At 41.6% G+C, this 27,650-nt stretch overlaps 1 protein-coding gene across 2 annotated transcripts; it reads right to left on the bottom strand.

The window, feature by feature from the left end:
• Positions 1–1,824: 1,824 nt before the first annotated feature.
• SEC11C (SEC11 homolog C, signal peptidase complex subunit) lies at positions 1,825–27,650 on the bottom strand. Of its 2 annotated transcripts, XM_034442442.3 has the most exons (8): positions 27,350–27,650; positions 25,405–25,490; positions 22,604–22,653; positions 16,387–16,496; positions 14,490–14,639; positions 9,252–9,371; positions 7,422–7,479; positions 1,825–6,236 (listed from the first exon to the last, which is right to left on the bottom strand). In XM_034442442.3, the coding sequence occupies exons 3-8, from the start codon at positions 22,643–22,645 to the stop codon at positions 6,183–6,185; spliced, it is 534 nt and encodes a 177-aa protein (XP_034298333.1). In that variant the 5' UTR covers positions 22,646–22,653; positions 25,405–25,490; positions 27,350–27,650; the 3' UTR covers positions 1,825–6,182. The 2 variants fall into 2 exon arrangements, with proteins under 2 accessions (XP_034298333.1, XP_034298334.1); XM_034442443.3 differs by lacking the exon at positions 25,405–25,490 and having other exon boundaries at positions 27,350–27,573.

The following is a 27,650-nucleotide window of genomic DNA, read 5'->3' as shown; positions in this document are numbered from 1 at the left end:
TTTAACATTATTTTTATCTGTGTGGCCTTTAGAGAGCACCACATTGGGGAAGACAGGTGTAGACCACAAAGGCTTCTAAGTCCATACACTAATTTTTCAATTGGGGAAAAAGCAGAGACATTGTTGTCCCAGGGAAAAGGTTTGTGATGCCATCAAGTGCATCAGACATCTTCCATTTGATCTTCTCTTTTTCGTCTTTTTCAAATGCTTGTTCCTCTCTAACCTTTCTGGCTACAATGTTATTTTTGAAAGTGTGCAAATGGTTAGCTGAAATCCCCAAAGCAAGGAGGGGTTTAAGATTCTGAATGGGGAGAGAAATGCATGGCTCCTTTGCATACTGGAATGAATGAAATCTGCATACCCATTATGCCGTTTCCTCTCATAGAAGAGTGATCTTGCGCAAAATGCAAAATTAAGCCAATGGGATTTTTGTTTTGAAAAAAAGTTAAAACAATTTACCTACATAGTATTGCATAATGTGAGAGAATCGTTGAAAACTTGGCAATTTTTGAATGTATGCAAAATACAGTAGCTTCGTCTTTTCTTTCTGTTGTAAAATTCTGCTTTCCATACATAGGATTCAGGCATTTATTTATATTTAATAGAACTGTAGAATCCTTATGATTCAATTTCAGAAGTAATTTCAGAGTGTAGGTGCACGAACAGCATTTGTCTGTGGCCCTTTAAAGTAACTGTGTTTTTTCCCAGATCATGAAATTAAGCTAACTACCACAGAACTTGCTACTAGGTAATAATGTGTTATTTTAAAGCTAAGCGTATCATTCCAATAATTTGTAGAATTGGAAGGCTAGTGGAGAAGGGATATGGGGATACCTGTTTGGGATATAAGAAGAGATCATTTGTTGTATTTTAAGAGGTGATAAGTTACTAAAATTCTTTATTTCTGTACCTGCAAGCAAATAAAAAAAGAAAGTGAAGAGCATGTGTTCTCAGACATAATATTGCATGTTTTAAATATGGGATTACATGTGATATACATATATAACCCAGCTAAGAGACTTAGCACAAAACCAACTCCTATAATGTAGGAAAATATGTTCGTAAGAGGCAGTGTAAGGAAATTCCCTCCCCAAAATTCTTTAAAGAAATTTCTTGAGCTTATTTTGATTGGCAAATATTATTTAAAATTCTATAAAGTCAATTTCACTCAAATCTGGGATATTTTCAACTTTCTGGCAACATCATCCACCATTAACGATGCTACTCAGAAGACCTCCGATAACATACTTATTTTTAAATTAAATTTAATTGCAATGTAATATTTGCATCTCATCTGAGACAAACACATTTTCCCCCACTCAAGCCTCCTTGTAAGATGCGGTTCCAACCCAATTCTCTGTAGTGCACATTTTACTCATTGTTTAACAACTGCTTTGTAACTATTTGTATAAAACATTATTTTAGTGTCAAAAGTACATAAATGTTTCATGATTTTTAGGGTTTCCCCCCACTTTTTCTAATTTTATTGTTTCCCTTCTTTTTTAGACTCTTTTAATACTGTTTAACCTTTTAGGTATATGAAATACTTAACAATTTATATAAAATACATTTTCTCCTTTATCAATGTTCTTTGTATTGTTTGTATTTTTACTTGCACTAATTGAATGATTAACTGTATTGATCTAAAATATAATAAAATCACTACCTTTCAAAAGAAGACTACAGCAATAACAAAAGGGCCAATTGATACTGGCAACTGTTCCCATGTCAGAAAACAACATATGTTTTGCACAAGTTGCTTTTTTGAAATAATCCTCAACATTAACTACAGAAATCCAACCACAGAAAAAAAATAGAATCCAGTTAAGTTATAAAACCAAGACACCAATGTTTTAATGATATTCTTGCATAGCATGATAAAACAAAGAGAGAAGGATGTGTGGGCATCACATTTATTAGTACAGCTCAAGAATTGACAACTTGTTTTTCGTTTTTATTCTTTGTGGGTCTTTTCATAGAAATCTGGCAAGCCTTTAAAGCAATTTACTTTAAAAAAAAAACAAGACAAAGGACTGACACATTTATTACCATGAAATTGCAAGACAGAAGTTAAACAAAATAACTCAGATTATTCATTTTTAAAGTGATTTCCCTAAGGCCACAAAAGGAATTTAAAAGGCCAAGAATAAAGTTGGAGGGGCAAGTGTTGGGCTTTTAAACTAGAATCTGATCTCGGGGTAGAAATTTTACACTACAAACTCTATTTCCCAGCCCCATAGGAGTAGAGTTATGGCAATTACAAAGGATTATGCCCACAGCATAGATAAAATAAAAGATTTTAGGTCAAATTTTCCTTGTTCTAATATTAGAACTTATACATTGTTGAGTTCATGGTGAGCTGAGCTTGGTAGTTTTCTTGTGGACAATTCTATACCAGGATAGGATGTATCCCTGGTGCATATGGCCACTAATGAGAATGGCAGAGGTCATTCTAACATGCACTGATGATGTTACCCAAAGTACTAACGAAATGTCTGCAAGAATATACCCTCTAACACCAAGAACTCAAAAGTACTGTAGAGAATAAAGATGACGACTTTGATGGAGATATGCAAGTTCCATTGCCAGGATAATGAACAGTAACACATATTTTAAGTCCACAACAGGCAGATAATATTCAGAAGAGAAAACTTTCTAATTCTCTGAAGTAGGAAGAAAAGGTATAACATAAACAGACTTGCAAGATTTTGTTGTTATTATAGTTTTAGCGGTCTGGTTTGGTCTATCTAGTGGACAAATATCTTGCATCATTCATGTACTTTCAACAATCCCATTTTTATTTCAAGGCTGGGTAAATCCTATAGCAAGGACATTTTTTCCACCTTTTTCCAATGCTTACAGAAGCAGCAATTTCAGGCAAAACATCCAAGCACAGGACCATTCTTCATTATAATAAAGCTACTTTGGGCTGATGGATCTTTATACATACATACATCCAAATGGCATCATCAAATAATTAATGATTTGATGTGACCAAAATGTCACATTGTACTAAACTATTGTTCTATTAACTGTCACTTTACTGACTGCAAATCCTGGCTTCACAAAACACAAAACCAAAATAAAGGTACATTTTACTTTTATTTACTTTTACTTTTATTTAATTTATATACCGCCCTACTCCCGAAGGACTCGTTTTAACGTTGCGATGTGTGAACCCAGTCAGTGATAGGACTTTTTCACGGTTGCCAATTTAAATGTTTATAGCATTTGGCAGTAAAGTGAACATTAGGTCTCTGCAGCACCGCAGATGCAAAATGCCACTTCAGGATGTCCAGGGAACGTTCGTTTTCCTATGACTACCAACAAAAATAAAGGATTCCCCTTTCCAGTCATGTCTGACTCATCTGTTTCTTAGCTGAAGGAGCCAGCGTTGTCCGAAGAAAATTTCCATGGTCACGTGGCCAGCATGACTATATGCCAAGGTGCACAGAACACTGTTACCTTCCCACCGAAGTGGTACCTATTTATCTACTTTCATTTGCATGCTAGGTGGGCAGGAGCTGGGGCAAGTAACGGGAGTTCACCCATCACATGGCGCTCAAGTCTCGAACCCGGGCTGCCAGCTTTCCAGCTGACAAGCTCAGTGTTTTTAACCACTAAGCCATTGTGCCTACCAATAGAATTGGATGGCTACTAATTCTACTGGATGACTACTAAAAGAAGAGCTTATTTGTAGTTGGACTGTGGGATCCTTGGTGCTCTCTGAGCTTGGTTGTTTTCCTGCAGACGTTTTATTACTAAACTAGGCAATCTTATAAGTGCTAGAAGGGAGTGAAGTTGCAAGAAAACAATCAAGCTCAGAGAGTACCAAGGATCCCACAGCTTCCTACAACTATACGGTAACTTTCAAGGTCAAATGTACAATCTGGGAAAAGATGCAGCTACTTTAAAGAGTCAAACTGGAGTTATGTTAATGTCCTGTCATATATTCCTGAACACGTTTTTGCCTGTGTCTGAAACCACCACACAGCCTTAATGAATAGTTTCCCCTTCTCAATATAGCTGGATTCATGGTTAGTCAAACTCTGAGTTTAGTTGGTTTGCCTGACATTGTGAGAAATGGAAGTGACTCCCACATATTTATTCAATTAGGAGGGGGGAAAAAGCAGTAGCCACAAAAATGGCATACTTTGCTTGTCGATTATATGCTGTGAAATCTAAGCTATGGTCGCAAATTCTGTAAACCTGTTGCTTTTATTACAGGCTATACACAAAACCATGAGGGTTTAAACTATTGGTATTTAGAAAAAATGAAATGGTACATTACTGGCACAAAAAAATGGGTGTCAAATATATTGTATCAGATGTGTAGGCATCATGTGCTTTCTAATATTTTACTGAAGAAGGGAACTGGAACTCCTCTATAAATATTAAATTTAAAAAGCTGCAAAGCATATCATATCTTTTTAAAAATCATCCTCCTTACTTTTCATAGCAGTGTTTCTCCCCCTCAGCAAATTTAGGATGTGGGGATTTCAACTTCCAGAATTCAAGCTAGCTAGGGAATTCTGGAAGTCGAAAGTCCACATATCCTGAAGTTGCTGAAATTGAGAAACACTCTCTATAGTTTTCTTAGACTGCAAATCCAAATCAACAGAACATTTGGGACTGACTGATGATTAAGGGAATTTAGCAGGAGCATACAGTTAGTTCTCGACTTACAACCATTCGCTTAGCGACTATTTGAAGTTACAATTGAACTGGAAAAAAGTGACATATCCGTTTTTCACACTTACAACTGTTGCAGCATCTGCTTAACAACTGTGGTAGGAAAGGAGTAATAAAATGGGACAAAACTCACTTAACAATTGTCTTACTTAGCAACAGATATTTGGGGCTCAGTTGTGGTTGTAAATTAAGGACTCCTACATTTTCACTCAAGCTAGGCTAGACAGTTAAAGGCTTTCGTCCTCCATGTTATTACATTACAGGTAGTTCTTCCTTAACAGCCATTTTTTTCCACAACTGTTCAAGGTTACAGCGATGCTGAATGAGGAGACTTAAGACCACTCTTCAAAGTTCCATCTGTAACAGCATTCTCAAGGTCACATGATCATGTTTTTTAGGCACTTGACAAACTTCTCGCAGTTCTATTGCAGCATCTCACAGCCACTTGATTGCCATTTGCAACCTTCACCGCTGGCTTCCGACAAAGTCACTGGGGAAGCCAGCGGGAAGTTGAAAACAGCGATCACGTGATGTCGTTGCTTGATGACTGGGTGAGATTTGCTTAACAACCCCAACTACACAACTGCCATTGGTTAAGTTGGCACAATCATGTAATGCCATGCTTTACAACTGTGTTACTTAGTGGCAGAGTTGCCAGTCCCCAATGAGTGTTGTTAAGCAAGGACTACCTGTATAAGTGCAAGTGCAAGTGCACTAACTCAGATAATATCATTGTGGGTCTTGATTTTCAAGCTGGTTTGATGAAGTAATGCAGCTAGAACACCACTGTTGCAGAAAGGTGCATCTTATAACCTTAATCAAAACTACATTGTTCAATTCTTCGTTAGAAGCATTTGTCTGTCTTTGTGAAATCATTCACAAGAAGGGACTTTTTAACAAATCATCAGTAACTGTTTGAACTGCTGCCCAGGTGGGATGGGTGGGAGATGGGAATAATTTGAAAGTGGGTACAAATTGGGCCAAGAGGTCCCTTGCACGAAAGGTGTAATAAAAACTAGAACTCTCAGTGTAGTCAAGATTCACAGCTATGAAACTATTCTCCAAAGTATTTTCAAAATAAGCAGATCCATTTTTGTCACTAATGAGGAAAAGTGAACACAAAGTAGAAATTAAAACAATTATTTGCTAACAAAACAGCCAAGAGAATCTTGTCTTCCCTAAACTGGTTTTAGACCATAATTCATGTAATCTCCACCCAAGATGCCCAAAAGACATTTTTGGCTGAAAATTTGAGGAGATGAACCAGGTTGGGGAAAATGGATATAATACAAAAAAAATATCAGTGTGACTCAATGAAGGCAACTGGGCTGCCCACAGTTAAGATTGTAGCATGAAGGGGAACAAAACAAATAAAATATGGTTTTCACGTGTCACGTAATATTATCTGCAGACAGGGAGACGTTTCAAATATATTAGTATCTCTTCATATAATTATGCTGACGAGTTGTCCGAGGCAATTCCAGATTCTTTTATGATTCCCGTTTCAGAAGTACATATGCCCCCATGACAGCTAAGAGAGCATACTGTGAAAAAACAAACACATGGAATATTACTGCGTGTGGGCACCACATTCCATAGCACATCTCATAAACTAAATATGTTTTTGAGGAACGCTATCTGAAACATTTCCTGATGGCTTCTCCAGAAACTCAATGGGGAAGCCAGTGGAGAAGGTAGCAAATCACTGGTATCCCCCACCTGGTTTCATTTCCCTACACTTATGTCACACCCAGTCACTCATGCATCCATATACACCCTGACTCGCACTGTATCCCCACGCAATGTCCCTGACCTGCAAGGGGTCACTTGTGCATCCTCCTGTACCCTCCACAACTTTTTCCTTTTGTATACCCTCTCTAACCTGCATGACGCCCCTTGTGCACTCCTGGCACCCTTGTCTACCCATGCCACATCTCCCATGCACCCTCCCTGATCTGTGCCTCTTATACTCCCCATCACATCCTTTCCGACCCCCACAAACCCCACCTCTGACCAACAGTATCTCTTATGCACCTCTTCACACCTTCCCTGACCAGCACCTCCCACCCACCACCCCAACTTATGTGTCACACAAATTTCTCCCAATCCGTGTAGTGCCTCTCACACACACCCTTGCACCACCTCCCATGTTCCTCCTTGCATATTGGTGCACCCTCCCAGGCCTTCTCTGACCTACGCAGCACCTCATGTGCACCCTGCATTCTTGTGCATCCTCTCCAATCCACATCTTACACCCTCAGTGAACCACCAAGCAACTCTCACACACCCTTCAGTAAACTAGTTTCAAATTGCTGACAATGTGCAAAAACTGGCTACGTTCTCCTCAAATCTACCCTGTTTCCCCCAAAATAAGACATCCCCTGATAATAAGCCCAATTGGGCTTTTGAGCGCATGGCAATAAGGCCAAGCGCTTATTTCAGGGTTCAAAAAAATATAAGACATGGTCTTATTTTCGGGGAAACACGGTATTTGTTTAACTATTAAATTAACATACAGCCTGACTCCTAACATCCCTTTTGGTCCCACCACATGGGTTGAAAATATGACTCCCATAATTCTCAGCCCGAAAGAGAAAACTATGTGAATGGTAAACGTCAAGCAACAGGATAAAAATTATTAGATATTATTTTCTCTTCTTGCCTAAACAATAATGTTCATTCTAAATCTAAAGATCATTTCATAGATTCTCAGCTAAATCTGTACCCACCTTAAATTTTGGATAGTCATTCATGATTATGGTTACCATTCCAACGTATGGCAAAAACCTAATTGAAAGAAATTAAACATAGTCGTCTTATTAATCAATACAGTCATTGACTAAACATTGGTGAACAGTAATTGTCAGGCATGATTGATTTAATATATTAGTAACTGAATTTAGATCCTGTCACTCCATATGAATAGTATCAAGGTTGCTAATATTAAATATAAGATACGGTATTAGGGTAACACATAACCACAAAGAGTTTAAAAAATACACAAGCTAAAATGTTACTTTAGTAAACCTCTTAAAACACTGAAAGCTACAAATGTTGCTGCCTGCATGAAGCCACATACAGTTAGTCCTCGACTTACAACCAGTATGACACTTAATGGCTTCAAGGTTTACTTAACAACTGTAGTGTTCGCTTAGCAACATGGTGGTTTGCTTAATAACTGCCAGGGGGAGGAAAAAGGCACCCGAAGGCCAGAAAAGGAATAATGGATGGAAACTGATCAAGGAGAGATCAAGGAGAAATAAGGAGAAATTTTCTGACAGTGAGAACAATCAACCAATGGAACAGAAGTTGCCTTTGGAAGTTGTGGGAGCTTCATCACTGAAGGCTTTCAAGAAGAGACTGGGCTGCCATTTGTCAGAAATGGCATAGGGTCTCCTGCTTGGGCGAGGGGGTTGGACTAGATGATCTACAAGGTCCCTTCCAACTCTGTTAATCTGTTAATGTGATGATCCACTTTATGACCATCACAGGCAGGCTCCATTACGTTTGTAAGTCAAGGACTACCCATAAGACTGTATTATTAGCCCTGTTAAACCAAACCAAAACCCATCTTAATTCACCATTTTGTTACACCAGATATTTCTGGGGTTCTTTTGCCACTATATCCCCTGCAAACTGCATTTAGAAGCAACTTCCTATTTCCTCTTTGTCTCTCCTCCAACTACCAAACAGATTTGAAGCAGATTAACTTTCTGAAGATCTGCCAAGATCTGGAAGGCGCCGCTACCTGCTGCGATTCTCCCTCAAGCTAGACATGACTTCTGGGAACTCCTGGACGTGTTCAAATATTTTTTTTTCTTGGAAACAGTATGGAGGCTATTGTATTCTTTCTAGATTTTTTTTTTTTTAACTTCCCAATCTAGACTTCGGGTCTTGGATTTCCTAACTGTTTCTCATCTAGAAATACTGTTATTTGCTGTAGACATCAAAATAATAATTTAAACCAGGGGTGTCAAACTGGAGGCCTATGGGCCAGGTGGTCAGGTGCAGGCCACGCCCACCCTAGCTCCGCAAAGGGGAAAAAGGTCTCAACGTCACATGACGCGGCGAGTTTGACACCCGTGATTTAAACCAAAATTAGGGTGACAGGCGGTGGCGGTATTCAGCCAGTTCTATCCGGTTCAGGTGAAGCGGTAGTGGCGGTGGCGGGAGGCTCCGCCCACCCGCCCGTATGTAATCACGCCCCATTTTTGATTCTCTGCGTCATTTTTGATGGAGATGGCGCGTGCGCTCACATTTGCGAACCAGTAGCGAAGGTAAGTGGATAACACCCCTGTTGAGAGGTATTTCCAGCTCAAAATGCTACCAATTTTCAGACAATCCTTGTTGTCAAAAGGGGCTCCCAGTGCCCTTCAAAATAATTTGGAGGATTGTACGTGGCCCCGAAGCCTCTAGTGACTCATCCTGAAATAAATGTATTTTCCAGATCAGACCACGATGCTAGCAGGGGAAAAACAAGGAGAGAATTCCATCTGCGTAACTCACTGATATTCCGGCGTTGACAAGATAGGCTGCTTGCACAATCCAAGTTTACTTACCCTCGTGCTCTGCCTACGACATCCTTCTTTTCTAGCCAGTTCTGTCCTTCTTTGTACAAACCTCTGTCATCGACTTCATTATTATCACCTTTGGTCAAAAATTTGATGTTGCCATTTTCTCTGCAAGCAAGCAACAGGACAGGGAATGGATTAGTTGATAGCAACTAACTGTTGATAGCAATTTTGAAACGGCTCACCAACCACCCGAAGGTAGGGTCAAGTGATAAGATAGCAATAGGTACATATTGTCCTTCCATGTATTTTCAATAAATGTCCAGGTGTTTTAGGACTCCTGCTATCAGAGCTAAACAAGTATTTGGCTCTCCCCAGGGCCCATTACAGGTAGTCCTCAACTTACGACCACAATTGAGCCCAATATTTCTTGGGTCGGGTCTTAAGTGAGACATTTGTTAAGCGAGTTTTGCCCCATTTTACGACCTTCCTTGCCTCAGTTGTTAAATGAATCACTGCGGTTGATAAATTAGTAACCTGGTTGTTAAGTGAATCCTGCTTCCCCACAGACTTTCTCGGTTAGAAGGTCGCAAGAGAGAATCACATGACCCCGGGATGCTGCAAAAATCATAACTGTGTCATAAGTCACATTTTTCATAAGTCACATTTTTCAGTAACTTTGAACAGTCACTAAACAAACTGTTGTAAATTGAGGACTACCTGTATTTACTACAGATAATCCTTGTTTAATGACTGGTTGCTTAGGGACTGTTTAAAGGTACAATGGACCTCCACAGAGCTGCTCGCGACCTATTTTCAAAGTTCCAACAGACGTCCAATGTTCACTTGATCACATTTTGAGCTCTTGACAACCAACTCAATTTAAGTTTGCAGCATTCCACAGTCATGTGACCGCGCTTTCTGGCATTTGTTTTTGCTGGTTTCCAGTCTTCTGGTTTCCACCCATTGAGGAAAATGGATTTATTTAACAACTGTCGGGTTCACTTAACAACTGCCACAAACAAGATACTGTAGTAAAATCGGGCATGGTCATGTAAGATAAGGTAAATTTATTGTCATTTTTTTTACTGCGAGCACACCGGCCCACATTAAAAATGAAATTCTGCACTAAAGTGTGTATCTACCCAAAGACATACTTAACATACATATACACATGCTATACACATACATAAATACCGTATATACCTGCACCATACATACACCTACACAGAGACACATATCTTAATGACTACAATCTGCAACCATAATCCTGGGTCTTAAGTTGTTAAGACAAGGACTACCTATTTAAGCCAAAGAAAAATGACAATGCTGTGTAACAGCCAAGACAAAAATGAATATGCTGTGTAACAGCCAAAAAAATAAAAAAAGAGTATGCTGTGTTTAACAGCCAAACAAAAATGGTTATGCTGTGTAACAGCCAAGAAACAAAAATGAATATGCTGTGTTTAACAGCCAAAAACAAAATGGTTATGCTGTGTTTAACAGCCAAGAAATAAAAATGATTGGTTTAACAACAAAAGATAAAGATGCGGGGTAGTATAGCAAAAATAAAATGTGGTGGGATAGCCAAAATAAGGAGGAGTATGTTGAGATTAATAGTTAACATGAAACGAATAAGTTAGGTTTAATAACAGAAATAAAGATTATAAATGTTGAGCTCAATTGCAAGAATAAAATGATTATGTTGGAATTTAATATTTTATGAATGTTTATAATGATTGTATGATTTATACTTTAAAAATATATCCATCTAAGCAAATGAAAGAGAAAAAGGGAATGATAATTGGTTAAGATTTAAGATTTAAGTAACGGGTTTTGGGGGATAATGGCATAGTTAAATAATAGATTTAAGAGAAATAACTGAGTTAAATATTAAGTTGTATTAATTGAAAATTAAGATTTGTTAGTGATTTGTATGAATTTGTGACCGGATCAAGAGCTTTGTTTTGAAAAGATGTGTTTTATGTTTATGTTTTAAAATAATAAAAAACTTTTTTTTTAAAAAAAAGGACTACCTGTTTAGCCATAGAATTACCTTAAAGAACAATAAATGACTAGATTTCTCATGTTTACTTGGTCTAGAAAGAGGTTATCTGGAAAACAAGCGCTCACTATATGTGAAAAAAGATTAAGTGTCTAAATAAGTTATTCTGTTATCAAGTAAACTCCTTTATGCCATTAATCTTTCCCAGGTGCTTAAAACCAGAGGCTAATTCTTTGAGCCAGATTGAATGGTGGAGGCCCAGGTTTTATCAGTGATTATCAGACTATCAGTCTTAACTGCCTATCAGTGACTATCAATCTTAACTGCTTTCAGTAATTTGCTATAGGCAGCAAAGCTTTCGGCCTCCAGTTGTTGCTGAACTGTATCTCAAGACTGCATTCCTTCCACATCGGCTGGCACTGCTGAAAGCTGAGGTTCAGCAATGCCTGGAGGGCCACAGATTCACCATCTCCGGCTTTTGGTGAGAGCTTAGGATCTGGCAAAGAATATGTCAATGAATATTCTCAGCCATCCCAACAGGGCTGTCTGGAAGTTTGAGTCATGGGAACTGGGCTTCTTTTTTGGTTTGAAAAGTTTTGCTAGTATCTACTTGGATAAACAGCGAAACGTTTCAAACCAAAAAAGAAGTTCAGTTGTCATGACTCAACTTCCAGAGATCTGACAAAGAATTTTCTAAACTAAATGGGTCAGGTAGCTAATTATGGAAACTACCGTTACCTATTATCCAGAAATGCAGCAAAATGGACAAGCAATCCATTATATACCGTATTTTTCGGAATATAAGACTCCTAAAAGGGGGTGAAAATTTGGGTGCGTCTTATACACTGAATGTAGCTCTCCTACCCACTGGCCTCCACCCTTTGGTCTCTGCCTCACAGCAATTTACCTCCTTGCAGCAAGCAGCAAGAAGAAACAACCCATTTCAGCTTCAGCACAGCCTAATTTTTTTTTTTTTTTTGCCGCCCTTCTCCGGAGACTCAGGGCGGCTTACAATGCGTTAAGCAATAGCCTTCATTCTTTTGTATATTTTATACAAAGTCAGCTTATTGCTCCCACAAACTGGGTCCTCAAGTTGATTGTCAGGCTGCAGGGATTGCCATTGCCTATTGCTGTGCGGGCCTCTGCTGCTTGCTGCAAGGAGGTAAATTGCTGGGAGGCAGATTTTTTTTCTTGCGCTAATCAAGCTATGCTGAAAATGAAAATGAAAGTAAAGCAGGCTGTTTGCTGCAATGAGGCAAAATTGCTGGGAGGCAGAGGCAGATTTCTTTTTCTTGTTTTCCTCACCAAAAAAGGTAGGTGCGTCTTATACTCCGAAAAATACCATATTTAGCTGTATAAATTGTTGGGGAGGTTTGCATTAGTCTACGGTGACCCAAAAACAGGAGTTAGGTGGCAGTTTTTCAGACCAACACTTTTCATTAAAAGGAGAAAACTTTTGTGAGCTACAGTTCACTTCCCCATTAGTTTTGCCATTCCACGCGTCAGATGAAGTACGCTGTAGCTCACAAAATCTCAAGTCTTCTATTGAAATTGGTTAGTCAGAAAAAGTGCCACCAAACATCTTGATTTTCATCTAATATGGAGCAGAGAGGTCTAAACACATCTCATTTTAAAGCTGTCGCATCACTCTGGAGCGATGTTTAAACAGTCATGTTATAAAAAATAATCTTTTGAAAATGTCACCGTGTTGTAAGGGCAATAACCCACTAGAAAAATCAGGTCTGACATTTGTACTACGAAGGATGCTTGGAAAACACCGATTTAGGTATTCAAGATGCAGAGGAAGGAAGGAAAACAAAATTGAAAGTGGCACTGGTGGCTCAGCAGACTGATAGCATTGTGATTAACACCAGCTGTCTGCAATTACTGTAAGTTCGAATCTCACCAGGCTCAAGGTTGACTCAGCCTTCCATCCTTTCTAAGGTAGCTAAATTGAGGACCCAGTTTGTGGGGGCAATAAGCTGACTTTCTATAAATATACAAAGTATGAAGGCTATTGCTTAACGCATTGTAAGCTGCCCTGAGTCTCTGGAGAAGGGCGGCATATAAATCAAATTAAAAAAAAAAAAAGAGCACAAAGTAAAGCCTGCCATACAGCAGTTAAGATAATGTGGATGCTTAAATTGCCAATGCTTGCTTTCTTCCCCATTCCCCTTAAATGTGTGTTTTATTTCCTTTTAAACCCAACACTCCCTAAAAGTTTCTGCCAGATTAGGAAAAAAAAATTTAAATACACAGAAGCATATCAGCAATTCAACTTTGCTTTACTAAAATTTAAGTTCCAATGTCTATGGAGATGCTCAGTCATCCAGGTCATGGTTGTCCCAAATGTGTTTTTTTCAAGAGGAAACTGGACTTTCTGGTTTTTCTTTGATGACGTTTTGCTTCTCATCCAAGAAGCTTCTTCACCTCTGACTGGATGGTGGGGAATTAAAGTTCCCACCATCCAGTCCTTTAATCCTTCCATTCCCCACCATCCAGTCAGAGCTGAAGCAGCTTCTTGGATGAGAAGCGAAACGTCTTCAAAGAAAAACCAGAAAGTCCAGTTGCCTCTTGAAAAAAGCAGTACCATTATCCATCGGTATTCATCTGGCTAGTGTCCTGTCAGTGTGTGAGACTGTTTGGAAACTGAAACAGTATTTGCTGTGTGAGCAACAAGGAAGGAGACAGCAAGGAGCCTGGGTGTGGCTCAGGTCAATTGTTCTAAAGCTGCATGCTGTGCTCATCTCTGAAACTAAAACTAAAACTCTTCTCCTCTGCTTGTGTTTTGCTTGCTGCTGCAAACTCTTGAGTCTTTGCAGCAAATAGCAAACAGCCAGGTCAGCTTCAGCACATTATTGCAGCCTGATTCAGCATGAGCAGCTGATTGGCGGGTGGATTGGCCTCCCGGAATACCCCCAATCAGCTGTTCCAGGCTGCAGGGATTGGCACAGACCATTGCGATCTCCGTGCCTTGCGTTTTTGGCTACATTCGGTGTATAAGATGCACCCAAATTTTCACCCTCTTTTAGGGGGCTGAAAAGTACGTCTTATACTCCAAAAAATACGGTAGTTTTATTTTTTAATATTGTAAGCCACCCAGAGTTACCTAAACTCAATGAATAATAAATAATTCATTTTTGTCCTGATTTTGTCCTGTTCATTTCCTCATCTTAATGCCACCCACTAACTTGGAATCCAACTCTGAAAACCCTCAGCTACCCAACACAGGCCTTTCTCTGAACCATTTTATCGACTGTACTTTGTGTGACCAGCATTACTTTTCATGAACTTTAATCACTCTGTGCACGATTGGAATATCTCTTCCTTCGACTTTGAAAACCACAATTTCTCCGGCTCTGATGGGGTCATCTCGGAAATTTGTCAAGAACAAGAGGTCTCCTCTGTGGAAGGCTGGTTCCATACTACCACTAGAAAAGGAGAAGAGAAGAATGTTTACGATTAACACAATCATCATCTTTTAATGACCCCACAATCCCTTGCGGGGTGGAGTCTGGGCAACTGAATGCAGCTGAGTGTTTACTGGCCGGATGCCCTTCCTGTCACCAATGCAGAGCTATATTCAGTAAATATATACTCATCGTGCCGAGAGAGAGAAATATCTGCCTCTACCTAGGATCGAACTCACAACTTCCTGATTGTGAGGCGAGAGTTCCACCTCTAGGCCACCTCATCACTCAATGAACACAATGATTACCAAAAAATAAATAAGCACAGGATATTGGATGTGGTTTTGTGTTACAAGCAGGGTGGATAAAAATCAATGATTTTTTTTAAAAAAATCAAACAAATTGGATTTTTTTGATTTAAATCAGATTTTTTTGATTTTTATTGAATTTATTTCAATAAAAAACTTTTGGGGTAAAAGCTATCGTAAGATAGTTTTCTATTTAAGATACATAAATAATTTAGTTTATTCAGCATGAAATGGAGCTTAGTTATGTAGCACGAGGCTGTTTATTCTGCAACACTGGGACTATCGGTGAGTCAACAACGGGTCAAAGGAGTAGCAGAGATGACAGTTGCTCTTTAAAAATTATGATTTAAATCGAGTTGATTTAAATCAAGTCTTTTTACTAGTGATTTAAATAATGATTTAAATCGACTCGATTTAAATCAAATCGACCCTGGTTACAAGGCCTAAAATGTTTCCAAAGTTTACCCACAACAGATTTAAATGAATCAAACTATCTCGACAAAGGAATTCTGTAAAATTTTATCAAAGGTTTCCTCTGTCCAGTCATTTCCAACTCTAGGGAGTGGTGCTTATCTCTGTTTTTTAGCAGAGGGAGCCAGCATAGTTTGGAGACACTTCCGTGGTTATGTGGGCAGAATGATTATATGCTGAGGCGCACAGAACCTGTTACCTTCCCATCCAAGTGGTACCTATTTATGTATTCACATTTTCACACTTTCAAGCTGCTAGGTGGGCAGGAATTGGGCCATGTAATGGAAGCTCACCCTGTTACATAGGGTCTTGAACCTGGACTGTCCGCTTTCTAGCTGACAAACTCAGTGTCTTTAACTGGTGAGCCATCGCACCCCCGTAAAAATTTTATTTATAGGAGCCCAACATCATGGTATGTTATTGGAAAAGTTCAATAAATACTTATTTCAATAGTAAGGAATATATGTGGAACTGGATTAAACTGTTGGGTTCTTGAGTGTTCTCTCAGTTTGGTCACTTTCAATCAACATCAATGATGATGTTATCCAAGCTTGTAATGAAATCTCTGCAGAAAAGCAACTAAGTTCAAAAAGTACTAAGAATCCAACAATACTTATTTTTAACATGTGCAAATTAGAGTGTAGGAATAATCTATAATCAATAATTACCCATGGTTTCTCAGTCTGCCATCATCGTATATAAAAGAACACACATATGTTATTAATTATTAAGACTGCTTAAAGCTTTTTATAGGAAGAAGATCAAAAAGGAATAGGTAGGTTACTATGACCTAGTCAAATTTCATAACACAACTTATCCTAGATGGAATTTACTAAAAACAAGGGAACATATTAAAGAAATGATGGTTATAAAAATCAGAACCTCCCACTCATTCTCTCTTTCCCTATTCCCAATTCAGGACAGGAATGAGACAAAAATTGAGGGCTGCAAACTACCCCAGCAAACAAATTCTTGATAAAGAGACATACCTGAGCACTACTACAATTGGACTCTCACTCCCGGTGATAACAATAAGGCCTTTCCATATCATTAGGGCTGAAGAAACGATCATGGCAAAATTTAAAACTTGGTAATAGAGCTACAAGAAAAGGAAGAGCAGAATGAAAAGAACAAATCTCATATAAACTCTTTGATCATATAATCACCGCTATTGCTGTTATTATTTCAAGAGTCATTGTACTCATTTTCTGCTTTTACAGGATGCATCGCTGAACATCTCCAAATTCAAATATTGGGCACAAATTTAATTTTCACCCATACAACGTCAACAAAAGATCTTAATAACTTTAGATAAAGGAACCTCAACTAAAATATTAAAGAATATTAAATTGGATATGAAAAGTAGATCCAGTAGATGTAAATAGGTTTTGAGAACAGGGAAGCTGGTTTTATTTCGTGTATTGTCCTTTCAGGTTTCTAGTGGCTCTATAAGTCAAAAGACCATGTATTGCATCTATCATAATTAGAACTGATCAGAAAAAAAACCCTGCATTGTCCATAGATAAAAGTTTCCCGTGTCCAGTCATGTCTGACTCTAGGGAGTGGTGCTCATCTCAATTTCTTAGCCGAGGGAACCAGGCTTGTCTGAAGACATTACCATGGTCATGTGGTCAGCATGACTATATGCCAAGGTGCACAGAATGCTGTTACATTCCCACTGAAGTGGTACCTATTTATCTACTCGCTGTCAGCGTTCCAAGTAATGCACCCATAGAAAGCAGCACTCCGAAGCAGGTAGATTCCTTGAAGACCAGTTTTATTGGATACATCATATTGGCACAACTGGTGAAAACCGACTCTTAAAGTTCCCGTGGTTTTCATCTAATTAAAGAGAAAGTTTTCCCCCTTTACCCAAGTCATCAGTCACATGATCCAATAGAGCAGTGGTGAAATCTCAAATTTGTTACTACTGGTTCTGTGGGTGTGGCTTGGTGTGGGGGAGGTAATGTGACTGGGTGGGTGCGGCCAATTTTTTTTTTAACTTTTAAAACCATTTTTTCTACAATCTCTTCGGCGAAGAGGTTGTAAAAAAATGCTTTCAAAAGGCTCTGACGATCCCAGCTGAGTTGCCTGATCGGCAGAGACTTTTTTTCTTTTAAATGTCTCTGACGATCAGGCAACTCAGCTTGGATCGTCAGAGGCATTTAAAAGAAAAAAGTCTCTGCCGATCAGGCAACTCAGCTTGGATCGTCAGAGGCATTTAAAAGAAAAAAAGGGTTTTTTTCTTTTAAAAGCCTTTGATGATCCTAGCTGAGCCCCACGATCATCAAAGGCTTTTTTTTTACTTTTAAAAGCATTTTTTCTGCTGAAGAGGTTGTAGAAAAAAATGCTTTTAAAAGTAAAAAAAAAAGCCTCTGATGATTGTGCGGCTCAGCTGGGCATGGGGGAGGGGGCAGGGATTTTTGTTACCGGTTCTCCAAACCACCCGCCTCCATCGCTACCGGATCAGGTGATCCGGTCCAAACCGGGAGCATTTCACCCCTGCAATAGAGGTGCTGGCCAGTTGCTTGGTTACTTTGCTCCTCCTCTCCCAGCCACCTATTGGAATGACCTTGGTTCCCACAGGAAAACCTTTTGTTTTGACTGCAAAACCCCAGCTAATTATTTCCTTCCCCCTCCCATCTAGTGGCAACCCTGAAGCCTCAAAGATGACCCCAGCCAGGTTCGCTTCAGGGTTGACACTCGCATTTGCATGCTTTCAAACTGCTAGGTGGGCAAGAGCTGGGGCAAGTAACAGGAGCTCACCCCATCACGTGACGCTCGGGTCTTAAACCTGGGCTCTCAGCTTTCCAGCTGACAAGCTCAGTGTCTTTCACGTATTTTAAGGAGTTACACCTGACTGCCTCAACAGAACGAAGAGCAAGGGGTTGAGTGACAAAGTGTTTCAGGCAGAACAGGGATATAAATAGATAAATAATTTTTAAATAATCTTTACATTCAATCGGCACCTGTTTCTTTCCTCAGAATAGTCACTCTTCCCATGATGCTGCATTTGAATAATGAAGGCAACAGTATGGCAGGTACACGGTTTAAGTAGGGCAATCCAAAACTGGTCAACAAGAAAAACAGCACAGCAGCTGGAGAGCCATGAAGTAGATCAGCGCATGGGAAAAACACGACATTAAGCCTTTCTTGTCCGCGTGGGGTAGCATTGCAAAGCTCCATGCCAAGAGGTGGCCCAGTTTTCCATTTGTTTAAAAAACAAATGAATGGCTAATAAGGGAAACAGATTTATTGCCTTCCGGTACTAGCCCAGTAGAATGACTAAAGCAGACCCATTGATTTACAATAGCAATATCACTTAGACTTATATACCGCTCCACAGTGTTTTTACTGCCCTCTCTAAGCGGTTTACAGAATCAGCCTATTGCCCCCAACAATCTGGGTCCTCATTTTACCCACCTTGGAAGGATGGAAGGCTGAGTCAACCTTGAGCTTGGTGAGATTCGAATTGCTAAATTGCAGGCAGCCAGCAGTCAGCAGAAGTAGCCTGCAGTACTGCACTCTAACCACTGCGCCACCACGGTTCTTATCAACTTGTGAAAAGGTTATTTAGGACCAGCTCATGCCACGTATTTGTACCTATCCATAAACAGGTTCACGATCCTCCCCAGAACTGGCTCTGAAAATTTAAAAAAAAACTCTCACACTTTCTGGAGTGAGAGAGACCTTTGCAAAGTTAGAAGTACTACAGCAGACTGCTTGATTCACACTACTTACTACCAACAGAAAGAATACATGTAGCTCAGGGTTGGAGTCCTTGGTGCTCTCTGAACTCGGTGGTTTGCTGGCAGATGTATACTCAATTATAGCCATAAGTGGAGGACTACTTGTACAACCACAACCATCACCATAGCACACAAGCCAAGCTCCCCCTTTCTCCTCCCCCAAGCCAAACATTTTAAGTAAACCAAGACACTCAGTAGACCAAGGAGACAAAGAACAGGAGTCATCATAAAGTGGAAGGACCATAACAGCCACTGTGTAGGACAAACTGAAGACTAGTAGAGCTCATCCATGAACGTCAATTAGCAGTCAGAAGACACCATGAAAATTCCTTAATTTCATAGCAGATGGACAGTTTTAACCATAGTTTCAAGTGGGAAATTGTGAACATCCTAGAGACCTAAACCAAGCTAAATCGAAAACACTAGGGAAGCTTGTCACTCAGACAAATCAGCCATCAATAGACACATAGAGATAAACCATATTTACACATCATTCAAAAGAGATAATAAAGAAGTTAAGAAGTAAACAAAAAGATCACAGCCTCTTCAGCAGCTAACACCCAGATAAGCGGAGAGTAATACCAGACAAAAAGAGAGAAAACAATTACCCTAATCAAGAAACTATCACAGAAACAAACAATCAAGCAGAAAACAATATCTTATCAAGGAGAAAACCACATTCCCACCAGCATATAAATAAAGAGCAAACCTCACGCTCACTAGTTTATTAACTTTCAGTGGAAATCTGTGTTGCCCCAAACAGTGCTGATTCAAGGATGTTCAGGCAGCTGTGCGCATATGCCCGGGGAAAACATGAAGTCCGCAGCCTGCCAACTTTGATCTAACGTTAAGGTCATTCAATCTTTTAGAGAGAGTCAGGGGGAAGGATAATAATGAAAGTGGATGGGGCCAGCATGTATTTTCCTTCAGTTTTGGCACAAGGTATCAGCATCTGCTTAGGGAGTCAAGATGGCAGACGCAGCACTGTGATGCATGTCCTTATGTCATAACGCCACTTCTACCATCTCACCTTTGGACTCAGCCCTGTGAAATGCCACTGGGAATTCTTGAAGTTGCCGGCGTTTGAGAAATACCGGATTTAAATTGTTTTTGCTTTCATTTACATTAAAAGACAAGTGCTTTTTAAAAAAAGTAAAAAGGCAAACAACATAGGACATGTAGACTGTAAATGTGGGAGAGGGGAAAAAAAAGGGGGGGGATTCTAGAAGCATCCAAAATCTGATCTTTTTCAATTTACAGATTTTCAAGACATCAAGATTTATGTAGGGCCGTGATGGCGAACCTATGGCATGCAGAGCCCTCTCTGCAGGCACGCAAGCTGTTGCCCCAGCTAAGCTCCACCGCGCATGTACGTGCACTTCCCACTGGCCAGCTGATTTTTGGGTTTCTGCTGCGCATGCGCGGGGCGCATGTGGGAGACACTCGCTCATGCATGGGGGCGGGGGGGTTGTGCATGCATGCACGGGGTGGGGGAGTGTGGGGGGTCACCTGCGAATGTGCAGGGAGCGGGGGGAGCACAGGGTGTCACCTGCGCATGCATGGGGGTGTGTGGAGAGCACGGGGGTCACAAGTGCATGCATGTGGGGTGGGGGGAGCATGTGGGGTGTGGGGGTGTCACCAGTGCACGCGTGAGGTGGGAGGAGCATGGGGGGTGGGGGTCACCAATGCATGCATGGGAGGTGAGAGGAGCATGGGGGGAGCATGGGGGTCACCAGTGCATGCGTGGGGGTGGGGGGAGCGGGGGCGGGGGAAGCATGGGGGGTCACCGGTGCATGTGTGGGGGGTGGGGAGAGCATGGGGGGTCACCTGCGCATGCGTGGGGGTGTGTGGAGAGCACGGGGGTCACAAGTGCATGCATGTGGGGTGGGGGGAGCATGTGGGGTGTGGGGGTGTCACCAGTGCACGCGTGGGGAGGTGGGAGGAGCATGGGGGGTGGGGGTCACCAATGCATGCATGGGAGGTGAGAGGAGCATGGGGGGAGCATGGGGGTCACCAGTGCATGCGTGGGGGTGGGGGGAGCGGGGGCGGGGGAAGCATGGGGGGTCACCAGTGCATGCGTGGGGGGTGGGGAGAGCATGGGGGGGTCACATGCGCATGCGTGGGGGTGGGGGGAGTGCAGGGGGTCACCAGTTCCAATGAGCAAAGCCAATGGGGAAGATGGCAGGAAGTGGCAAGACATGGTTGGCTCACAAGCAGGCCTTTGGCCGGGTAAGTGGCTGTAATACCTTCGTGCTAATGTAGTCAGACTGGGGGTGGCTGTTGCCAGAGACAGGAAGGGGTGCAACCTGTCCTAGGTTTCTGCTGGCCATCACCCCCAACTGATCTTCATTTTCTTCTTCTTCCCATTGCTGATGAGAATAGCCAGTCTGGCACTTTATGAAGCTGCAAGCGCCCCAATCCAGCCCAGCACTGAGGTACAAAGCTGCAGCGGCCTCAGCCCAGCTTAGCGCCATAAAGTCCAGCGTTGCAGCACAAAGCCCCAGCTGCAGATGCCCTCCCCATCCTGCCCTCCATAGCCTGCAGCTGATCTTCACCATTTTCTTGCTCCTGCTACTGCCGAGACCTGCCCAGTTGGGCTCTTCGTGAGGCAGCTGCTGGCCGCACAAGACTTTCTTTCCTTCTTCCAGGCCACTGCCTCATGAAGGGCTAGTGTGTCTCATCGAGAGTGGAAGCAACAAGATGGCATAGGTCATCCGGGTGTCAGAGCACAGGGTGGCAAAGGTTGTGGAGTGCAAAGGGTCCACATGCAGGGCTGAGGAACAATGACCCTTTTATGATTTGTGAACTTCAACTCCCAGAATTCCTGACCCAGCCATGCTGGCTCAGGAATTCTGGGAGTTGAAGTCTACAAGTCACACAAGGGCCATGCTGGCTCAGGAATTCTGGGAGTTGAAGTCTACAAGTCACACAAGGGCCATGCTGGCTCAGGAATTCTGGGAGTTGAAGTCTACAAGTCACACAAGGGCCATGCTGGCTCAGGAATTCTGGGAGTTGAAGTCTACAAGTCACACAAGGGCCATGCTGGCTCAGGAATTCTGGGAGTTGAAGTCTACAAGTCATACAAAGGCCATAGTTTCCCTTCTCTGATCTAAAGCGAAGAGATGAGGGGAGCTACTTGGGTGGGGATTGTTAAAGGGTACCCTGTGGTCGTAAATGCAGGTGGGCTGCCAAGTGCCTGAATTCTGATCATGTGACAACAGGGGCATCCTAACAGCTGTAACTTTGAGGACTGGATATCAATGCCATTTGTTCAGCACTATCGTAACTTCAAAGAGTCGCTGAATGAATGGTCATTAAGCAGGGACTACCTGAAATTGAGAAGACATCAATTTCATTAAATTGATTCTGACTGTGGATACAAACAATTGTGAAACAAACAAGCTCAGTCATTGCTCACAAGCCAACATTGCATAACAAACTGTAACTCCTCTTTTACCTGGCGTTTGTTCATTCGCCGCAGGTCTCCAAAAATATCCATTTTGAGAGCTATGAGGAAAGAAAACAAAGATCTCATTCTTAAACGGGAGTGAGTGTGAAAATGCCAAGCGTTTTCTCACACAATCAACAGGTGGTCCCAATCCAAAATGTAATAAACAGGGCACGAGAGTTGGCACCATCTTAACAGTTGTGTTGGTAGAAGTTCAGTTGTATCGCTCCGTATCAATCCACTCCACCTATTTTATTATTTTTAGATTAAGCTGGAAATAGCCTTATTTGTTACAGTAGTTTCTTCCAAGATGCTGCCCTACAGATATATTTCCTATAAAAGTTCCAGTCAACACTTCTCTGCTCTTAATGAATCCACAGAGTGTTGCCCAGTGGCCCTGTTTAGGGTTACCCCGAGTCTTCTCAGGAAGGGGAAGGCCCATCTATAAGGCTGTGCAGAGGAATTTTCTGTGCATCTGGAGGATAAAATTGCTTTGATTTGTTCCCAGTTGGATACCAAGCATGGTGGAAGAAGCCCTGTGGAGATGCCTAGAGAGCGGACTGCCCTGGGTGCCAGTTTGCTTCTGGATCCATGCAAGGTGTTGGTTGTGACTTATAAATCCCTACATGGCAACTGCGCCAGGTTATCTGTAGAACCATCTTTGCCCCATTATATTAATCATCCCACTGGGTCAGGCAGGGAAAGTATGTTGCAGCCCCCGTCAGTTAAAGAACTCTTGACTGGTGGCGTGTAGGAAAAGAGCTGTTGCCCTCTCCTGAGCTTCCGTAAAGGAGTTAAAACATGGCCCTGTGGGCTGGTATGGGGAGCCCAGAGGAGCATCCAGACATGTGGCTGGTTAGTCCTCTGAAAGCCGTCCCCTCAACTTTTCACTAGTTTAGTAATATTTAATCACTCTTGCCTCCTCCTAAATTTTTAGAATAGATAGAGAGATAGATAGATAGGTAGGTAGATAGATAGATATTGTGTTTTCCCGAAAATAAGATCCTTATATTTTTTGAACCCTGAAATAAGCACTTGGCCTTATTGCCACCCTCTCGAAAGCCCGATTGGGCTTATTTTGGGGGAAACAGGGTAGATAGTTAGTTATATATTTTTTAACATTGTAGCCAGGGTCTCTCTTTGAGGGTCATGGGCCATTAAGAAATGTGAAAAATAAATAAAATAAATAAATAAAATAATAAATAAATAAAATAAAATAAAAAACACTGGCCATGCTAAGTACAGAATTATTCAGGAGTTATGTATAAAGGGCCAGACTGAAGGAGGATTTTTACAGCAGTTCTTTTGGCCATTACCACATACCATGTTGAACAAAAAAGTAATACTTTGTGGTCATATAACAAGCTTTATTAGTACTCTGGCTGAAAAGGTATATATTAACCCTTTGCAAGAGGAAGGAGAACAGGGACAAATTGTAATGCTCTTCTGAAGGGAAGTACACTTCATGGTGCGGAAGCAATGAGAAGGCAATATAAAGGGCCTAAAATCAGACATTCAGCTTTGACACAGAATTTTCTAAACGGATATATGAAGTCACTTTATACCATGAGAGGCCACTGTGGCATATCCCAGTATTATTTTAATTGCCACCAGCTCTTTAGTTGTTTCCGAAATTTGTTGCATGGGAACACTTTTAATAAGAGATACACTTGGCAGAAGGAGCTCAACCAGAAGGCAACTGCCTTTGCAACATATGCTAAAACAAAGTTATGAATACACACAGATTCAGAAATTAGCAACTTTTTCTAACATGAAGCTAAGCAGCCTGAAAAAGCTGCAGAAATAATTCTGTTCAGAAATCAAATCATGGTTTCCAAGACCTCAGTGGATTGAATTTAATCCCAATGGTTGTAAAAGAAATTCAACTGTATATCTAAAATGCCCAGTTAATGCATACAGTGGTGGGTTTCAAATTTTTTTACTACTGATTCTGTGGGTGTGGCTTTGTGGGCATGGCTTTGTGGGTGTGGCAGGGAAAGGATATGGAAGGATAGGGATCGGGAGGGAATCTCCATTCCCTCCCGATCAGCTGGGACTCGGGAGGCAGAGAATAGATGGGGGCGGGGCCAGTCAGAGGTGGTATTTACCGGTTCTCCGAACTACTCAAAATTTCCGCTACCGGTTCTCCAGAACTGGTCAGAATCTGCTGAAACCCACCTCTGACGCATACCCAAATCTTTTTAATGAACTGCATCTCACAATCAACCATATCAGGCTTCCTAAAAGTTACACAACTTAAGTGCGGTATCTGATGTAACAGATAGAAATACTAATGGTGGTATGTATAGACTGCGAGATAAGGCTTGCTTAATCCGTTACTGAACAGTTGCTAACTGGCTGAATTCACAACTTGCCATAAGCAAACCACAGTACAAGTAGTTCATTTTTTTGTACCCAGTCAAATCTTGCAAGGCTCTCAGCACTGAACACTATGGCTGGGTTTAGACTAATGCATTTAATTTGGTGGTTAGGCCAACAATTTCTTTTAACTTGCTTAGCTTGAAGCTTAATCTTTATTGAGGTTTTCTGTGGTATAGCATCTTGTAGAAAACCAGTGTGAAAGTTTGCAAGGGAGACTGAGGAAAAAAAAATGGGAAGAACAATCAACAAAAGGAACAATAGTTTGTTATCTCACATTCTGTCTCCATTTGATGGGGCAAAAAAAAATAATAACTAAATGACAGCTTAATCTGGGTTACAAGAAACTCAAGAAAAGATTCAAAACTTAATGAACGCACCAACAAGAGAAGCCTGGAGATTACTGAAATTTTGGAAGGGAGAAGCCTTACCCTAATTTCTTTAAAACTGCAGATGGATGTCTATGGAATTGTTGCTTCCTTCACCGTGCTCTGTGGGATGGGGCCAGGTGCCCCACCTGTTTGAGAAAGGTATGAGTCAGTCCCTTATACAAAGCCAAATAATGGGTCAATCCAGTCACCTGCTTCAGTGAGTTGCAATGGGTTCCCAGAGTGGATTGCACCCACTTGTTTCAATAGAAGAGAATATCTGCAGCTCAAGGTTTTGAATTGTGGAAATCTTGGTGCTCTCTGAGCTGGGCTGCCGACTTGCAGACATTTCATTACCCAATTTGGTCATTTCATCAAGCCAAATCCACAAATGCCAGGGAATTCACAGAAGCTTGGCATTCAGACAGATCAGTAAAGAGATGAAACCACATTTTCACAGCCTTCAGTGATCACATATCACATGTGTTTTATAATGGTCACTGAACTTTTATGTGGTACCATTTAATGCAGAGTCTTTCACATCCTTGTGAAAAATACGTAAACTGAATTGCATTTTAAAAATAAAGGTACATCATTTAATCATTTGATTTTGACATTTTTATTAGAATATGCTTTTTTTGGAAAAAATTTCGTAGTTTGCTCCCAGGAACTTCTGGGACCATGCCAGGCCAGGCTTCTCCTATGCAATCAAGTCACAGGTGAGGATGGTCTTATTGCAATCCCACCTGATGTTCAGCAGCAACATCCAAAGCCTGGACCGCTGACCAGTTTGCGGGTGTATGTGGGTGTAGCACCAGAAAAACCCCAAGTTATCAGGGCATGATCTATTGGGGTAGACTGAAAGGTGCTTTTTTTCAAGAGGCAACTGGACTTTCTGGTTTTTTTCCTTTGAAAACATTTCGCTTCTCATCCAAGAAGCTTCTTCAGGGGTAGAGCTCACTTGAGTGCCAAATCGGAATTAAGCACACCCAATGGTTGGAAATGCAACGTCTGCAAGCACACCACTCAGCTCGGGGAACACCAAGGGCTAAACACCCACTAGCTTCTCATCATCCCAGGAAGAGCCTTGGTGGCGCAGCTGACTAAGTGCTGTTAAAGTAGCACCAGCTGCCTGCAATTACTGCAAATTCAAATCTCACCAGGCTCAAGGTTGACTCAGCCTTCCATCCTTTCGAGGTAGGTAAAATGAGGACCTGGATTGTGGGGGCAATAAGCTGACTTTGTATAAAAAAGAACACCGCTTAGGGAGGGCCCGAAAGCCCTACTAAGCAGGTATATACAAAAGTATGAAGGCTATTGCTTAACGCACTGTAAGCCGCCTTGAATCTCTGGAGAAGGGCGGCATATAAATCGAACCAATAAATAAACAAACAATAAATAAATGATTAGGGGACTGGAGGCTAAAACATATGAACAGCGGTTACAGGAACTGGGCATGGCTAATCTAGTGAAGAGAAGGACCAAGGGAGACGTGATAGCAGTCTTCCAATATTTGAAGGGCTGCCACAGAAAGGAAGGGGGTCAAGCTATTTTCCAAAGCACCTGAAGGCCAGACAAGGAATAATGGATGGAAACTGACCAAGGAGAGATTCAACCTGGAAATAAGGAGAAATTTTCTGACAGTGAGAACAATCAACCAATGGAACAAAAGTTGTGGGAACTTCATCACTGGAAGCTTTCAAGAAGAGACCTGTCAAAAAATGGTGTAGGGTCTGCTTGGGCGGAGGGGTTGGACTAGATGACCTACAAGGTCCCTTCCAACTCTGTTAATCTGTATCTACCTGTATCCCCAGCCAACCTCTCCAGAAGGTCCCATGGACCGCTGCCCATCCCGTCCCAAAGACTCCCACCTAAGGCAGGCTGAGCTTGGGCACTAAAAGCAGGCAGAGTTTAGCCCAGAGAGATCCACCCCCACCCCAAACAACCCCTGCTGAAAGCACCCCCCGACCCTTCATCCCCAGCCCAGCCAGCCACCTGCTCCGCTCACCTTTCTCCCCCTTCCTCTTCTTCTTCCACCTGCCACAAGGGAAGGCAACCTAGGTCGGAACTTCTACGCGTCCCCCTAGCCCAAGACTGGGGGCAGCCCCACTTCCCCGCCTCCTGATCCAGCCAGCCGCGGTCAAGCAGGTGCCACCGCCGCGGACGTCGCGCTTGCCGCCTTCCGCTTCTCAAAGCCTTATTCCCATTCCCCGGGGATGCTCGCCAGGTCCGACGGAGCCACAGATTTGGCCTAGTAGGCATCTGGGAGTTGTAGTCTCCTCCTCTGCGCACTCGCGCCCCTCGATGGT

This window comes from Pantherophis guttatus, chromosome 2, assembly GCF_059756535.1.
Source record: "Pantherophis guttatus breed Tessera chromosome 2, ASM5975653v1, whole genome shotgun sequence".
Lineage (NCBI taxonomy): Eukaryota > Metazoa > Chordata > Lepidosauria > Squamata > Colubridae > Pantherophis > Pantherophis guttatus.
The sequence above is the reverse complement of the archived record's forward strand: the minus strand, read 5'-3'. Positions and strand labels throughout refer to the sequence as shown.